We start from the raw sequence: 19211 nt of genomic DNA on the forward strand, positions 1-19211 counted from the left end.
CACCTTACTAGACCTGGAAAGAGGTGGGAGGTCCTTGGACTTCCCACAGGGCAGGGAATCCGATCTGCTCTTCAGGCTGATGAGAGAGGGGGAGTTGATTGGGGGAGGGGGAGAGATATGGGAGGCGGTGGCGGGGAAGAGACAGAAATCTTTAATAAATAAATAAATAAATAAATTTAAAAAAGAAGCTTCTATATTAAAGAAAAAAAGAATGACCAGAAAAAGGTGTAAATAATATTTATAAATTATAAATTTATATAAAGACAACATTAAATTAGTGAAATTAACCTTGAAAAAAAAAAAAAGAACTGGACTTGGGAACAGAGCTGAGTAACTAACAGCTTCCAGGCTGGGTGTGATGGGCCAGGAAGACGCGCCTACCATCACACTTGGCTTGTTGACTTTTCTGGCTGGCCTCTGCTGGCTTTGAAGTTGGGCATTCTGATTAATAGCGTACGTCCATACAAAGTCACGTGACCACACTCAACGCTCTGAGCAAAGCCGCCGGACACACAGCAGGTCTCATGCACAATTTTACTGGGCAGAATTCAATCATGCAAACGTGTCTGCAAGTGGCTGCACCATTTCATACCCCCCCCACACACACACAAACACACACTTCAACATTGCTCAAGAACTCATCCTCACCTGTGAGCCTTCGGGGTTTTTAGGTATTACATATCTTTTTTACTCTTATGGGTATGGAGTGACATCGGATAGTTTTGATTGGCATTTCTCTGATGATCAGCAACACTGAACCTTTTGCAGTTTTTAATTGTTTAAACTATCACACACGTTAGTAGATTTTGTTGTGACATTGCCATAACCCTATTGATTGTACTTGGGCATCTTTTACAGGCCTGTTGGTCACTTCTGTATAATCAAGAAATGTATACTCAAGCCTGCAGCCCACAAAACACAAGAGATTCAACAAAACGTTAAAAATGGCATGACCTGGGGGATTGGGGAAGTGGTTCACCCCACGAAGTGTTTATCACACAAGTGTAACAATCCAAGGTTGAAGCCCAGAACCTGCACAAAAAAGCAGGCAAGGTGGCACACACTTGGAATCCCGGTGCTTGGGAGGTACAGAAGGGCAGATTGCCATGACTTGCTGACCAGCCAGCCAGCCTAGCCCAATCAGTGAGTCCCAGGCCAGCGAGAGACCTTGTCTCAAAAAAGCACAGTGGACCATGCCTGTAGAGGAATGACACCTGAAGGAGTCCTCTACTTTCCACATGTAAACCCACACGTTCATGTGCACACAGAGAGACACACATGGGACAAACATATGATCCAGTAATCTCATTATGGGAATTTATACAAAAGAGCTGAAATCAAGGCACTGAAGAGATGCCACAAGGTTAAGAGCGCTTGTTACTCTTACAGAGGACCTAGGTTTGATTCCCAGCACCCATTTGTAACCCCACCTCCAGGGAATCTGATGCCCTCTTCCCACCTCTGTGGCCATCAACCACAACGTGGTGCCCATTTATACATGCAGACAAAATATCTACACAGAAAAATAAAATGAATAAACCCAATAAAGAAATTTAAAGAATGGAAATTAAGATCCTGCAGAGCCCAACAGTTTCATGTGTACTGCAACGCTAGCCACAATAGTCAAGATGCAGAAAAACATCAGTGTCCCTTGGTGAATGAACGGATAAAGAAACTGTGGTAGGCCCATACACTAAAATACTTCTCAGCCATAAAAGAGAAGGAAATTCTGCAACATGATAAAACATCGATGAACCTTGAAGACACCATGATAAGTGAAATAAGCCAACCACTGGAGGACAAACACTCTATGAAGTCTCTGCAACAGTCAAATGCATAGTATCAAAGAGTACAAACCTGGTTGCTAGACGCTGAGAGAGAAATGAGTAGCTACTAATCAATAGGCATCAAGTGGCAGCCACGCCAGCTGAACAAGCTCTGGAGGCCTGCTTCACAACAGGGGACCCGCAGTCAATACTAATACCTTGTACACTTCAGCTTTAGTAAGAGGCTCAATCTACGAAATGTTCTTTGCAAAATAAAATAGCCGCCTGAGGGGAGAACAGGCAAACTGCTGGTTGCCTGAGTAGTGGTTAACTTGATGGATGGGGTTGGAGGTGCAGGGACCAGAGGAAGCATAAGAGGCGCGAGTGATGTCAAAGGAAAGTTCTCGATGTGGAAATCCATCGAGCCTGCTACTTTTCACATATAATAAACAGCTTTCAGAAATGTGGGGCTGGCCAGCCTAAAGCCAGCAGTTCTGAGTCCAGATTCTAAATTACTCAGAGAAGGAATCTTGTTGGTCCAGCAGTGAGAGGTGCCAAGTGTATCTGGACCCAATGGGCCTTGGACTGTGGGTCACCAAGTCCTGGCAGGACACATGGAAAGCAAAGAATGGCTGCTGCTTCAGTCAGGTTTGTTCAAGACTACTAGGCACTGTAAGATGCTGGATAGGAAGATGGGGCTGAGGGTGAGATGGCCTGGGCTTGAGTGTGAGCTTGCTCACTGTCACATGTCTCTAGACAAAGCCCTTGGCAAGCCTGAATACCTCCAATTCCTCCTGTGTGAAATGTGGGGTGTTAACAATGAGAAACTGTTTCCTAATGTATCATGAAAAACGAAGAGTTATGGAGTGTGACATGCTTAGAGCAGAATTATATCAATGAATTCCGGCTTTGGGGTGTGTGTGTGTGTGTGTGTGTGTGTGTGTGCGCGCGCGCGCTATGAGTGTATGTGCCCTTGCCTGTCTGAGTAAAGGTCAAAGATAGTCCCCAGGTGTCTTGCTTCACTACATTCTGCCTATGCCTTTAAGATGGGGTCTCTCACTGAACCTGTAGCTTGACATTTTTTCTCTGCCAGGCTGGCTGATTAGCAAGCCCCAGTGATCCTCCTGTCTGTACCCCTCAACAACATTGGGGTTACAGGGTATGCACAGACCAAACATGCCCTGATTTTACATTCATGCTGGTGGTCCAGACCCAGCAAGCACACTTACCCATGGAGTCATCTCCCAGCCCCTAATTTTTTAAATAATAGAATCCTAGACCACTTAAGGTGAGGGAGACCCTGGCAGCACACAAGGTCAAAGACAGAAAGATCAGAAAGAATATCTCCTGACTCCAGAGTCCAGTGCCTGTTCCAGAGTCATCTGCGTTTTCACTTCTCCTTCCTGTCTTCCCTGAGCTAGCAGGCTCGGAGGCAAGAGGCTTCTGGGAATTTGTCTCATCAAACAATGAGACAAGTCCGACTCTATCCTCAACCCCACCCTGACCAGTAGAAGCTGAACTCATTCATTCATAAGCTAGGGCTTACTCTATGAGAGCAGCAAAAACAGCTGGTTTCCCATCTCTACTCCTCCAGCACTACGGATCTGCTTCTGCCACCACAGCATGAAGCTCTGTCTTTGTGGCAGTGAGGGACAGGCAGCTGCATGCTGACCTTGGAGAGCCCATTCTGCTAGCCCACAGCCCAGAGAGCAGGTTCATGTGGGATTCACTGGACTGTCAAAAAAGAATCTGCATTCATCCCAAATCCTAATTTTATTAGGTCTGACTCCCAAGTGCACCATGGGAGAGGACCCTGGGATTCTCTTTAGTGGAAAGCAGAATGGATGTGTGGCATGCCCAAGATAAGGCTGCACACTCGCCACCTAAGTCTTCTGAGCCACGGTGGTGGAGATCATACTTAATATGCACAAGATACAGGGTGTACGGGAAGCCCTTACCCTGGTTAGTCTCTGTTAATCCCCACCTGGACCCTATGAGGCCAGAGCTCTTCTCTTCCTTTTCCAGAAAAGGAAATGGAGGTGAAAGGTTATGCAGCTAGCTCATGTTAGAGGAAACCTGGAATACAAGCCCAACTACTCTGGCCTCAGAATATATATTGCTTATATTGCCTACCTACCCATCAGAATTCCTTGAGAATATTTTAAAAACACAGTTCTCGGGCTTTTATCAGACCACCCAGGTAATCCTGGGCACTGGACGTAAGTTTTTAAAGTAGCATTTAGAAATTGTTTTCTTTTTAAAGGTGTGTGTGTGTGTGTGTGTGTGTGTGTGTGTGTATTGTGTGTGCCCAGAGAACAAAAGCCTGAAGAGGGTATCTGATACCCTGGAGCTGGACCTCCAGGTAGCTGTGAGCTGCCTGGTGTGGGTCCTGGGAACTGAACGTGGGTCTTCTGTTGGAGCAGTAGGTACTCTTCAGCACTGAGCCATCTCTCCAGCCCAGTATCCAGAAACTGGAGTGTGCACGTGATGCCTTGTTCTGTTTGACACCTTGCCTCTGTTTTTCCACAGCAGACCCTCCATTCCGTTTGAAAACCTTCTCAGCTCCTCATCTTGGAGGGGCTCCTTCAAAGCCCAGCCCTGACTGTTTGGGGACCGCCATCTTGACTAAACAGTCTCGCTCCCTGTGGAGTTTGAATTTAGGAACAAAATGACACAAGAGTCAGACTCAGATATGGCTGATGCAGCTGCACTAATTTTCTTTCAACACCCAGAAAGGCACTAGCTCCTGGCCAACGAACTCATTTCACTTCAGATAACTAAAGGCAGTTTCGCCTGGACGCAACCCACGATCACTAGCTAGTGATAGAACTGTGGCCGAAGTTTAGGACCACAGCCCTAAAAAGAAATTAGGAAACAGAAATCTATAAATGAAAATGGATTCGTTTAGAACATGGTCAAACATGGAAAGAAAGAATCTAATTTCTCTCTACCATGTCCATAACTTTCTTATAATTCACAGAAAACCATGAGACAATAGCTAGGTGTCATACAGATTAAGCTGTGGGCCGGTTAGTTGGTTCTTTCCTGGATAAAGGGTGACTTCGCCCCAGATTCCCCCCATTGCCTCTGTTCTCAGAGCGGGACTTCTTAGTAATCTACCAGGAAGAATGTGTAACTACCATAAATACAGCCTGTGGAGCATGCCCAGCAGTCAGTCCTTCCACTGGGATGGGAGTTGCTAATCATACAGGGACAGGTTCACTAGTGTGAGCTTCCTCTTTATCCTACACAGCTGGTCCTCAGATCTAACTTCTGCCCTCGAGAGTTACTGAAAAGCACGGATATACGGCAGCCGTTTGGATATTTGACCTAGACAGGACAATCCTCCAGACATCACCACCACCGCCCTCTGAGGCATCCTTTTGGCATTTGGTGATGCACAAATGGTTACTGAGTATCTTGGCTGTGAATACAGAAGCTATAGTCTGCGGTGTTATATAAATAGGCAGTGATTCTAGCAAGATGGTGTTCTCTCTGATGTCGATAAATAATAGATGATTTGGAGAGGAGGGAGAGAACAGGAAGAGGGCACTGTACTGTTTAAACTATGTGGCCCCTGTTGAGAAAGCCTCATGCTTGTTCTGGTCCAGGTGATGGTGGTGTCAAGAGGTGATAATCTCAGCCCTAGTTGTTGCTTCCTTGCTGGAAGCGAGCTACAGAAGTCCCCACTTGCTGTTATGTAAGGCAGAGCAATGCGGGCCTTCAGAGGAGAGCAGCTTTTAAAATTTGTTTTCTTGAGTCCAGGAAACTGGACACTATCACATAGGACAAGATGAGCCACTCACACTATAATGGATGGGGTCAAGCATAACTAAGTCAAGACTTCTCTCCCTTTCTTGGGCCACACATGAATTGAGGTCATGACATATGGATAATCAGAATATTACCAAGAACACCAGAAGGTACTCATGTGTGGGAACTAAGCAGGCTCCCTACGACAGAGGCTCTCAGGAGCATCTAGAAGTCTCTCTGCAGTACTTCTGATACACCCAAGCTTCTACTGGTTTTCAGTCTTGACTGAATCGAACTGGGAACCTGAGTTTAGGCTAGATGTGAAATAGCATCACCCCCACCAAAATGGGAGGAGCCAGCCTTAGAACAATCCCAAGTGACCTTCAGAGTTCTACATGCAGAAACTGAAATAAACTGCTCACTATGCTCAACTCAGTGAGCAGAGTTAACAGTCACCACCAAAATATGTTTAGGAAATGTGGCCTCTGGTTTTCATGTATATAGAATACTGCATAGTATGTATTAAATATTGCATATCTAATATTAAACAGTGCATATCTCAAATACTGCTTCATATATATATAAATATATAAATATATATATTTAATATATATAAATATATATAAATATATATATATTTATTAAAGATTTCTGTCTCTTCCCAGCCACCGCCTCCCATTTCCCTCCCCCTCCCCTCCAATTAAGTCCCCCCCCCCCTCAGCCCGAATTCTCAAGGTCCAAATCAGGAGCAGAAGGAGAGAGAGCACGAGCAAGGAACTCAGGACCGTGAGGGGTGCACCCACACACTGAGACAATGGGGATGTTCTACTGGGAACTCACCAAGACCAGCTGGCCTGGGTCTGGAAAAGCATGGGATAAAACCGGACTCTCTGAACATAGCGGACAATGAGGACTACTGAGAACTCAAGAACAATGGCAATGGGTTTCTGATCCTACTGCACGTACTGGCTTTGTGGGAGCCTAGGCAGTTTGGATGCTCAACTTACTAGACCTGGATGGAGGTGGGGGGTTCCTTGGACTTCCCACAGGACAGGGAACCCTGATTGCTTTTCGAACTATCTGTTCTTTAAAAGAGATAAATAATGATAATATTCCTACACCAACATTTAATTAGCTTGGCTCTTATTAAAATATAATTTCCTATGATAATGTATAAGCCTCAAGCATGCATCTTGACTCATTCTGAAAGGCATATGTACTTGCATAAGAACTGGATCTGCCAAGATCTACACCAGTTCTGTCGCCCCAGACACTGATACATAATCGCTGCCCAGGATTCCATTATGAGGATGAGATAGATTTCTCTTATATAAGCATTCATCAGTGGTTGCTTGAGTCACTTCCAAATTTCAGTCGCTATAAATACTGATGCAATGAATGTCATTCTAGCTAAATAGATGCACCTATCCTTAAATAACCCCTTAGCAGGAATTCCTAGAATTGTCATCCTTAGGGCAAAGGGGTTAGGCTCCATCATTTTCAAATCACAAACTACTTCTAAGACTATAAAATATTGACAAACCACCTAGGGAGTGCTTTTCCACTTCTGAACTGCCTGGCCCAGGGCCCCCGTTCAATACTTAGTGCTATTTTTATTAGCCATTATTCTTTGGCAGGTCAGAGGGTGGCCTGCATTCATTCCTGAGAAGTAGAGACACCTCGAGATATTAATAATAATTTAAAAACCATTTATTGAGTGTTGCTATGGGTCAGATACTATCTCAGGTGTGGCCCAAGCAGTTTTCTCATTGAATACTCCCAACACCTACCTCCAAGGATTTAGGTATTATCCTTCCCATTTTAAAGATATGAACTAAAGGTTATAGGGATTGAATTATTTTAACAAGGTCACAGGAGCAATAAGTGGCAGAGTTGGAATCTGACACCAGCGCTTCCTGGACGCAAAGACTTGAGTTCCCAGCATTGCATCACGGAATTTGAGCTTTTATATAAAATAATGAAGATAGAAATGGAAAGGTAATTATATCATGCTGGTATGCTCTAGACCAGGGACTGTGGAGGACTCTTGGCATCCTCAGAGTAGGGAGGGAGCTGGACCAATAGAAAGACCCTCAGCTACTGTGTCTAAGGCTTCATCACAGGCTTTAGCAATGGCTTTTTGAAGCTTGTGCTGTTAACCCACTTGTCTTTGCTAGCCCCTTTTCCATTTTCGATACATTTAAAAAGTATCCCAATAATAAATAAACCCATGTGGTTGGTACTCACATCCTGTTTTATATAAAGAAACCACGGCACAGGAAAGTAGAAAGACATGCCCAAATTTTCTTTCTTTTTTTTTTCAATGCCGGAGTTTTTCTTGGCTATTTTAGGCTTTCCCACCCTCTCTTCTGTTTTAACAGTGTATTGAGAGAAGCTACGGTGTCCTGGAGGAGCACCCTGCGGACTTGCTCTATGGTCTGGAGTGCGATCTAGCTGGAAATCGAGGAATGTTGCTTTCCTTGGCTCTTTTGTGTCCTACCTATACCACTTGCCCTCCCAGGGGTCACACTGGTGCAGAAGCTGCCTTTCTCATTCATGTTGGCCTCTTTCGTGGCCCCAGGGGCTGTGGTATCATCTGGCCGGCTTGATCCACCAGAAGCCTGCAGATCGCCACAAGTCTCAGGGCTTCACTGTGACTTCCATGTGGGCACTATCACAGAGAGTCCTGTGTCTGCCCTGTCTATTACGAGGTGCTAAAATACAAGTGAAAGTCACTTAAAAGGCCTCATGTGCTAGGCCAACGCGGCTTGTTAAGTCTGTACCTCATTGTGATATTCCTCGAGACTTTGTTCTTCTTTTCCAAAAGCTTCAATTACCTCGTGTGTGTTGTGCCATTTAGTCTCAGCACAGGCCTTTAAAGTAAAGAGCTAATTGCTGATGCCCAAATTTTCATAATGAGAATCTGGGTCGAGCCAGGACCCAAATTCAGATATGTCTGAATCCCAAGTACATACTCTTAGCTACCACAAGCATAATCAGTGGCCTGCCACCTGGCTTAGTTGTAGCCAGCAAGGCCTAAATCAGCCAGGGACAGGGAATGAGTGGGTTGCATTCTTTCAGTGAAGTCATCTATGCCTCTTTGAATCACGAGGAAGCCTGCAGATCTTCTGAAGTTACAGACTGATGGCATCCAGAGTTCTGTCCTAGAGTGGCTCCCTGAGTACAGAGGACATGCCGCAGATTAATGACACAGTCACGTCTGCTTTTTGAATCTGGATTTGAGCATGAGACAACCTTGGTTTAGTGGGACACTAGCAAACACAACAAACAGGCTTTAAGTGTTCTTGGTGTTCATGGAACCCTGAAACTACCATATGAACAAACCAAAACTAACCAGAGAATGAAGGATGAGGCCGCATGAAGGATAACCAAGGCACCTGGACCAGCAGCCTCTTCCCTGCCAGGCATGTGAGTGGGCTCATCCCCAAGCATCCAGCCTCCAGCCAATCCACCACATATGCGCAAGCACAGATAAAGATCCCAGTCAGGGCAAACAGCTCACTTGACTTGCCCTAGTCCCATTCCTCGAAGATACTTCCTCCCTTTCTTGTTCTGGTGTGTTGTAACCTAACATTGTCCCTAAGTGATGCTATGGCAGCTCCAAAGAACCGACTCTAAAATGCCCGAGAGAGGACAGTTTTCAATCTGATGAGACCAAGAATGAGAAGGAGACAAAATTTTGTTCCATTATTTTTTTTTTGTCTCATTGATTTGTTGTTGTTTTCAGTTTGTTTGTTTGTCTTGATTTTCCTTTCTGAGAGAGAGAAAGAATATGAAGTTGGGTGGGTAAGGAGGTAGGGAGGTTCTGGGAGGAATTTGGGGAGGAGAAAGACTATGATCAAGCCAATTCCTACACTCTGGAGGCAGAGGCAAGTGGATCTCTGTGAGTTCAAGGCCAGCCTGATCTATAGAGCAAGTTCTAGGACAGCCAGAGCTATACAGAGAAACCCTGTCTTGAAAAGCCAAAAATAAATTAATACAATACAATAAATCTTGTATAAGGCATTGGTGGCACACACCTTTAATCCCTGCACTCGGGAGGCAGAGGCAGGTGAATCTCTGTGAGTTCGAGGCCAGCTTGGCCTACAAGAACTAGTTCCAGGACAGGCTCCAAAGCTACAGAGAAACCCTGTCTCGAAAAACAAACAAACAAATAAATCAAATTAAAATTAATTTTTAAAAATCTGCAATGTTAGGAAAAGAAGGAGAAAGAGGCCTATGGAAGAGCAAACATCATTTACAAATTCCACCATGTTTTGAGCCCTTTCAATGGTGAGTGCTGTGTATATTGTTAGTCTCATTGCCATTGAACGGTTGCATCAGTAACTAGATTCATTGGGATGGTGGTTGACTTAGTATATCACGGTGTGACTCCATCTATAGAGCAATGTCACACCAATATAAACCTATCATGATGTCCAGAATATATGCCAGTTCAGGTGGTGCTTGGAAGAGCAGACAACATGGCATGGGACCTTGATCATTTTTTTCCCTAGACAAAAACATGCATTTCTGATTCATAAGCTTGCTGCATACTTGGTCCTTCAAGGTCACACGCGGGGGGGGGGGGGGGGGGCTAGATCGGCAAGAGCACCAGAAGCAGCCAAAGACAGCCTATCCAGGTGGACAAGCAGGTGTGTCCAGATCTTTAATCATGTCTCCAACCACAGGCAGAAAAAAAGGTCAATGAACCGAGTCAAGTCAGTTCAGGAGTCTGGACCAATTCATCATTCTTGCTGCCAACAGACCTTCTTGGAATAGCATCCAGAGAGAGAGAGAGAGTCGTTGCAGGTAGGCTGCCAAATCCTATGCATGGAGACTGGGGGAGCACTCTCTGCTCTCCCTGTGCCTAAAGCAAGGAATGGCCGCATTTCCCCATTCATACAGAGAAGGGTTGCTCCTTATGCTGCCTACAAAGCCTTCACACTCCTAGGGAAGACTGCCAGATGGTCCACAGAAAGTCTGTCCATTCTCTAGGCTTGCTCGGTCTGTTCTTGCTACCCACCCACATGCACTGAAGTAGTCACTGCTGTCACCTTCGTCAGTATTGCCATCATCATCATTGCCATCATCAACATTATCATCATCATCTATATAAAGCCGGTATCAAATACTGTTTTAGGAGTTTTCATGGATAATTATGCATTTGACATTCATAACAATGCTGTAAGGTAGGGGCTATCGTTTTACTCATTTTTCAGTAGAACAATTTAAGAGATCTAAAATAACCACCCCAAGGTTATACAGGCTTATGTCTAAGAGGGCTGAATCTATAGTCTGTTCTATAGTCTATAGTTCTAACCAGCACACAATATGATTCTATAGGGTTCCTCTAAGAGGCCATCCACCCCCACTCTTTAACCAGGGAATGAGAATACAAGCTCTCATCTCTGGGAGTAGGTACATGTGTTAAAGAAACAGAGCCAAGAGGAAAGATGTAACTACAGATATAAAGTCTGGTTATGTGAATCAGCTCACATGATGATGGAGGCTGGGAAATCTCATGATCTGCCATCTGCAAACTGGAGAATTAGGAGGCCCAGTAGTTCATTTCCACCAAAGCTAAGTACAAAGGCTAGAGAATAGGAAAAGCCATAGTATATATTCTGGTCCAAACCTGAATACCTCAGACCTAAGAACATTGACACTAGGGGCCAGAAGAAATATAGATGCCCTAGTTCAAACAGAGAGCTAGTTTGCCTTTTGTCTGCCTTTTTCTTCTACCTGGGTCTTCAACAGCCTGAATGCTACCCACCATACAGATGAGGGCAATGTGCCTTACTCCATCTACTGACTTGAGCACTAAGGTCTTCAGGAAAAACCCCTCAAAGACCCACCTAGAAATTGTTTGACCAGCTCTTGGGGCATCTCTTAACTCAGGCAAGCTGATACTTGAGAAATCAACCATTGTAAGTTCATTCTTTCTGAACTTGGTATCTGCATCTTTGAATTATATTTAATTTCCGAATAAAGAACAACGAAGTCATAGTCCACTTGATGATACCATTAGATCTGAATTAACCACAAATACACTAACCTCTTCTCTTGGGAATGGGGCAAAGTCGCTGAGCACTGACTCCTCTTGATACCTTGTATTTAAATACTAATATGTAGAATTAGCAACTTAAGTGCTGACCTGAAGTCGGCACATCTAATCTTAAGTGACAAAGACTAAGAGCAGAAAGAAAGCAGATACTTGTTTAATACAGGTGCATACATACACAAACTGAATTCATAACAAAATACACATGATAATTACAGTCTTCATTTCTATAACTGGCTGCAGGGGTATAGGTGGTGCTTGCTTGTAACTCTCTTCTACTCATTCTATGCTCCCTCTGCTGTCAAGCAAGTACCTCAGCTGATGGTGGTTCTTTGCCTGCTACAGTGATCTAAACCTTCATTCCTAAAGGGTCTGGGCCATGTAATCTGTCTGTCTTGGGTTACTAGAGTTTTCTGTAGACCTTAACCACAAGTCATGGTGGTTCCCTAAGAGAAGTCTTAGGTTACAGACACACTTTTCCTTTCCCCTCATCAGGAAAAACCCCATTCTTAATCTAGCAAGTTCCATTACTCCTGTCAGAGGCATAAGAAGCCCAAAATAGAGCCATTAGTGTTTCTCTGGTGGAAGAAATTCTCCCAGAAGAGCCAGTGTTTCGAGGCTATCAGAGGACAGCGTCTTAGAGAAAGGAGCCCACGTGTTTGCAGATGGGTCAGTAGGAGCAATTGGGGATGACATCACTCTAATTGCCACTTGGTGCCAGGATCCTGGCCATCAGGGAAACAGCAAACACTGAAGCTGAGTTCGAGAATCCTTACAGACATCTGGAGAACCTTGCCTCGACTCCAGAAATCCCAGAGTCACTTTGGCAAAATCATCCCTGAATTACTATTTGTCTAGAACCATCTTTGGCACAAAACTTCCTGTGTGAGTCTGTTTGGGCTACCAAACCAAAACAGGTGACTTTTAAATTACAAAACCATTTCCTATGGTTTTTGAAGCCAAGAAGTCCAAGCTCAAGGGAGTGGCAGACCCAGTGTGTGGTGAGAGCCCTTTTCTGTTTACATTGCTATTGTCTTGGTGTGGTGGTTTGAAAGAAAATGGCCCCCAAAGGCAGCAGCACTGTTAGAAAGTGTGGTCTTGTTGGAGCTGTGTCACTGTAGAGATGGGCTTCGAGGTCTCATATAAGCTCAAGATACTGCCCAGTGTTCAGTTCACTTTCTCTTACCTGCAAGTCAAGACGTAGGACACTCAGCTCCTTCTCCGGCACCATGTCTGCCTGCACACCACCATGTCCCACTATGATGATAAGAGTTGCTGTGGACACAGTCTCTCTTCACACCAATAGAAACCCTAAGACACTTGGTGTACCTCATATGGTGGAGGGGATGAGACACCTCTCAGGTCCTTTTTCTAAAGACGTGGATGCCATTCATTCATGAAGACTCCCCATTCTTGACCTGACCACTTCCTAAAAGTCTTGCCTCTAATACCATCATTTGGGGGTGAGAATTTCAACATGAATCTGAGGAGAGACCAAACGTTCAGACCATCACAGCACATGATCAGAGCTTGCTAATCAGCATAGCCCCTGCTTCTGGCCACAGTGATCTAGTTGCTGGAGTTGCAGTGCTGATACAAGAGGAAAGGTACAGAAACCATTGTATTCTCATAGGAGGAAAACTTCCTAAATATGAATCAAACACAGGAACGCTGATCCAAGAAATGAAGAAGAAGAAGAAGAAGAAGAAGAAGAGGAAGAGGAAGAGGAAGAGGAAGAGGAAGAGGAAGAGGAAGAAGAAGAAGAAGAAGAAGAAGAAGAAGAAGAAGAAGAAGAAGACGACGACGACGACTCCCAGGACTTTCACTGAAACAGCTTGACTTATCATGTCAGATCTTCTCGTGGGCTTTTCGATAACAGAAGCTAAAAATTCTCCCTTTCATATAATTTTATATAAACTAATGTTCTGTCTCAGATCCGAAAGAACTTTGGATGGCTCCCATTCCTTGGAGTTTTCAGCCTCAAGGATCACATTTCCCAGGTAATGGGTCACCATCAGAAACTCTAGACTGGACTGTTCTTGTTGCTATGGCAACAGCCGTCACCTGACCCCCACTACACCCCCCTCCTGAACTGCAGCAAGATCTAACTGGCTGACCACTGGCAGAAGAGAAGGCAGCCCCTCCTTATTTGGGGAAAGCTGAGGTCAGCCACCAATTATTTTCTTATTTTGTTTCGTTTTTCAAGACATGGTTTCTCTGTGTAGCCCTGACTGTCCTAGAATTCACTCTGTAGATCAGGCTGGTCTCAAACTCAGAGATTTTGCCAAGTAATGGGATTAGAGGCGTTTGCCAGTATGGCCTAGCTCAAAATTGAGGTTGTTTTGTTTGTTTCTTATTTGCTTTGGTTTTGGTTTGGAGTGTTTTGTTTTGAGACAAGGTTTCTTTATGTAACCATGACTGTCCTGCAATTTACTCTGCATACCAGGCTGGCCTCAAACGTAAATTTGCCTGCCTCTGCCTCCTGAGTGCTGGGATTAAAGGCATACACCACCACCTGATGTTTTTTTGTTTGTTTTTGTTTTTAAAGATAGGATCTCTCTATATAGCCCTGGTTGTTCTGGAACTCATTATATAAGTCAGGCTGGCCTGGAACTTGCAGAGATCCTCCTGTCTCTGTCTCCCGAATCCTGGGAAGAAAGATGTACACCCTTATAACCAGCCCAGTCAGCCATCAATTCTAGGTGAGAAATGAGACTGGTGTGGGAGCAAAGACAAATTAGGAAAATCCAAGATAAACAAACAGAAACAAAGCCCTAGAGCTAGCTGACTCCTTGGTAGTGGGAAACTGCACAGTGGAAAGCCCTGTTAATTAGGGCATATGAGCGGCATACTGCAAACAGCAAACTTCTTACCTCACCGATCCAGGGTGAGGAGACACAGAAGGATCCCACCTCTTAGCATCGTCAATGAAACAGGTTTCTTCAGCCCTTCCGAGGCACAATGCTCAAGATGTCTCTTTCATTAACCCCCAAAGCCTGCCACAACTCTAAGCATCAGACACACACACACACACACACACACACACACACACACACGCACATACACAAAGTCCAAAGAGGGCAAAAGAAGGGATGGGGATGTATGCATTTCTCTTACAAGAAAGGATTTTTCTAGAAGCCCTCTCCTATGCCCCTCAGGTTGTGTAAGTTCATTTATCAGTGACCAGACAGCCTAAGAAAGCAAGTACCAGGCATTTTCACCATCTAGCTCCAGCAGTGGCCTCTGGCAGAAGGAAGGAAGGAAGCTAGGGCTGAGCAAGACTGTTGTGTAGAAAACCAATAAGTGCCCCCAACTTGAGACAAACTCACACCAAATCACAGCCCTATCCTCATAAGACTCATCTTGTCGGTGACTTAATGTTGTCTTTAAGCTGACTTTATCTTTATTTAACCCAAGTAACTTTTCTTAGGTAAGAATTTTTAGATCCATACCAGAAGTATGAAACTGTTACTAAATATGTTTTCTGAGTACATACTAAAACATATAGCGATTAAATTAAAAATATTCATCTGCTTTACCTACAAGCATCTCCTGTCCAGCTAGTCATAATCATACTTTGCTTATTTGTTTGTTTTGCTCTTTTTTTTTTTTTGAAACAGGATACCGCAGAGTAGCCCAGGCTGGCTTACAGCTCACAACCCTCGGGTTTCTGGGTGTGGGGTTACCCTGTGGTCTGCTGCACCCAGCTAATACTTTGGGGTGAATAACAGCAGGATCAACCCCCCATATTCTAATTCATGGGTACTGACATTAAGACCTCCCAACAAAGAACTAGAAAATGTCTTGAAAAGTTGCCTTCTTCTGGGAGCACTAATGCCTAAGCCATGCACACAGGGCTCCAGGCCCCAATGTCAAGGCAGTCACTAACCAAGATCCTGGTGGGGGCCTACCCATTTTCCTGCCCAACAACACTCCCTCTCCGCGTTTAACCACGGAAAGCAAACCTACTGAAGCGGCTGTAAACCTGGAAGGGTTGGCGTCAAATGGGTACTCACATCAGAGGCTGGGCCCTTGTCCGCACCAGGGCAGGAGAACGTGACAAACTCATGGCAACGCTTGTGCACGACAAAGCAGCAGACTGCAAAAGAGAGAGGGAAGGGAGGGGGGCAGGGGAAAGGGAAGAAGAAGCCATTAGGTTGCTCCACAGGACAACATCATGCAAAATAACACCAGCTCTACCTCATGTCCTCCATTGGGTTACATTGGCATGACATCCTGCAGAGGCATTAGATGTCTAAGTTAGGTAGGGGGGCTTGGGGAACAGCTCAGTGGGTAAAGTTCTTGGCGCATGCATAATTGTGAAGACTGGTGTCTGATCCCCAGACCCCCATTGGGTATGCAAGGTGCCTCCCTATAATCCTAGCAGCCCTCAGGAGCAGAGATGGAGATCCCCATTGTCAGCTATCTAGCTAGACTAGCTGGAACTGACTAGCTCCAAACTGAGAGAGGCCCCCATGAAGAAAGTAGAGAGCAACTGAGGAACACATCATATGTTAAGTTTGGGCCTCTGCATGCGCATGTGCACACATACACACATACACACACACACACATGCACGCACACACTCGCCTCTACTGCCCCCACCTGCCCTCATACACATGTGAGCACACATACACACACATACACACCACACACACTTGTATACAAATGAAAAATTAATTTAACTAGAGTTCTAAGAATAAGCCAGGCAGTGATGGCACACGCCTTTAATCCCAGCACTAGGGAGGCAGAGGCAGGCGGATCTCTGTGAGTTCGAGGCCAGCCTGGTCTACAAGAGCTAGTTTCAGGACAGGCTCCAAAGCCACAGAGAAACCCGGTCTCAAAAAAACAAAAGCAAACAAACAAAAAGAATAACAGATACCCCAAGCTACAGCTCCTTAACGATCACTTAGAGTGCCCGGTGTTTTATTGGTTTGGAAATAGGATATTGTGTTTTAGATCAAGTACCAGATGAAGTAGTTATGGCTGATATTTAGGTCCATGATACATGCGTCTTTAAGCATTAGACTCCTACCTGGAGTGATGATTAGAACAGGAAGGGGGTGGAGGAACAGTGAGCAAGAATGGCAGAGGCGTGCTCCTCTCCCCAGATCAGTGTCAAGTCAGTGTAGGAGGAAAAGAAACAGGCTATAGGCTGGGGGTGGAGCTCGGAGTAGAGAGCCTGCCTAGCGTGTTGGAAACTCTGGGATAAAGAGGAAGAGGGGGCAGTAGGAGAGGAAGGAGGAAGATGAAAGGGAGGACAGGAGAAAGAAGGGAGGGAGAAAATAAGAGAAAGGATGAGGAGGAGGAGAAGGAACCAGAAGGTGAAAGAAAGGGGAGGGGGAGAAGGAGGGATTGTCAGGTGGAAGAGAGAGGGCAATGAGGCCACCATGCTGATTGTAATTTGTAACCAAAACCACATAAACATACATTTGAAATTACGTGAGCTCGATGCAGCTGTGATACGGCTTCACTGTCTCAGGGCTACAGTGGTTTGAGGAAGAGACAGCGAGTATCTACATTATAAAATGGGCATTTTCCAGTGTCGTTGCTCAAATCGTCTACATCCTCTAGACTCCTGGGCTCCTGGAGGGTGGACTGCATTAGGGGCCAGCTCAGAGACTTTGCAAAGCACATATTCAAAACAAGCAAGAAATTTCCAGCTACTCATAGAGATGTAATGGTGTGGGCCCATCATCTGTAGCTACTAACAGTGCACTGATGGACACTTGTCCGTGAACATTTGTCCAGGGATAGCCTTAAGGGTTCTACTGCAAATTCACAGAAAATACAAATGCCAGGAACGTGTTAGATGGTGTTACTATGCCCTCTTCCAAGTCCCGAGAACACGGGCAGCTGCACAAAAAATTAATATGGAGTCTCCAGCAAGTAAGAAACAAGGGAAGAAAAAAAAACCACAAGGAGAAAAATAAGAGGAGAAACTTATATCCAAAGAAATAAAAGAAACATCTTGACTAAAGGCATTCTGCATATGTCATTTGAATCCTAATTTGAATAAACCAGCAATATTACAAATCCACCAAGACAATTAGAAAAATGGATCTATTCACTTGGTTTTTATGACACTAGGCAATTATTCCTATTGATATTAGAGAATAAATACCTTTGGTACGGTAGTGGCATGGTGGTTATTTTAACAGCATCCTTATCTTTGAGGGCTACATCTTAAAAGCTTTATGGATAAAGTAATTCAACTCAAAGTAATTTGGTGTGCTCAGGAGGGCGATAGATTGAAAAAAAAAAAAAGAGAGAGAAAGAAAGAAACTTGCTCATCATGACTCATCATTAAGCCTGCCTGGTAGACCCACGAGGACTTAATGGCAATCTGTCTTCTTTTATACATGCTCGATTCTTCCATAAAATAAAAACTTGAAGACAGAGACAGAAACCAACAGAGATGAGAAGTCACAAAACCCCCAGGATGGGAGGGGCCGCAGCACGGAGGGTGCCGCAGCCTATGTTCCCCAGGAGAGTGTGCAAGATGGGGATGAACTGCAGAGAAGACTAATTTAAGTGTGTTAACAATGACGAGGGGGATGCTGGAAAGATGGCTCAGCAGATACAAGCATCTGCTGGAGAGGCCTGACCGCTTCAGCTTCCTCCCAGCAACCGGCAGTAGGAGAGAAGGGACTCCTGTGACCTTCACACAAATGCTGTGGCACACACACACACACACACACACACACACACACACACACATATACACACACCATAGCAATACGTTTGCTTAAGAATTAAGATTGGGGGTGCCACTCAATGGCAGAGCATGCGTAAGACCCAAACACTGCAAATACAAACAATTACAGAAATGAACAATTAAGGAGGAAATAAGATCAAAAATACCATGTACAGCTTTCAAAGCAGTGTAAGGAAAACTAGTGTGAAGAAAGCATTCTGAGTTTGCTTGGACAAACAATCAATTGGGGACTCTCTCCATTCCCCAAATCACACACATGAGGAAGTTTTCAAACCTGCATTTGATACCATTTCTACTTTAAGCTCTTTAATCCATCTGTAATTTTTTTTTTTTGCAATCTAGTAAGCAACGGGACTCTGACCCCACCATAGGTACCCTGTTGTCCTGTAGCCTTGATTGAATAATTCTGTCTTTCTCAATGGATTGTCAGTGCCAGGTTTAATAAGTGTTCAATAATTATATATGCTGAGCTTCTTTCAGGCCTTCAGCTTTGTCCCGATCTGCCGTGAAGTATGGTGAAGGGGGGGAGGGGTAATTACAGCAGCGTTACAACATGTTGTGCCCCAGCCCCGCGCCTCCTCCCTCATTATTCTCAGTGTTGTCTTAGCTGTTGCTGTGGGTTTCTTCTTCCCAGTGAACTTCAGAAGCAGCTTCTCAAGGTTTTTAAAATACCAATGGGAACTGTATTGGAACCACAACAAGTTAAATCCCTGTCCTCCAAAAAGAAAATAAAACAAAATAATTGGGACTTTCATTGAGCTGACCTTACGTTTTCAAAATTAAAATTCAAGATAATTGACACTTTTACAAGAGCAAGTCACTCCTCCGGGAATTGATTGCTTCCTTGCTTTTAAAAAAAATAAAATAAAATCTTATTTCTCATCTCCCAGGGAGCCTTTAATTTTCTCCA

At 44.5% G+C, this 19211-nt stretch overlaps 1 protein-coding gene across 2 annotated transcripts in view; it reads right to left on the reverse strand.

Moving 5' to 3' along the window:
• The window catches only part of Prkcb (protein kinase C beta), a 341534-nt gene that overhangs the window by 190403 nt on the left and 131920 nt on the right, over positions 1 to 19211 (reverse strand). For both annotated transcript variants that reach the window (XR_005975798.1, XM_041667187.1), the window contains exon 3: positions 15600 to 15682. Coding sequence is in view for 1 of the 2 variants with exons in the window: in XM_041667187.1 (XP_041523121.1) it covers positions 15600 to 15682 (83 nt within the window). In the remaining variant the exon portion in view is untranslated. The remainder of the gene's footprint in view (positions 1 to 15599; positions 15683 to 19211) is intronic.

The sequence above is a fragment of the Microtus oregoni genome, unplaced genomic scaffold (genome assembly GCF_018167655.1).
Source record: "Microtus oregoni isolate MIOR12 unplaced genomic scaffold, Mior012 000016F_ref0000370, whole genome shotgun sequence".
NCBI lineage: Eukaryota > Metazoa > Chordata > Mammalia > Rodentia > Cricetidae > Microtus > Microtus oregoni.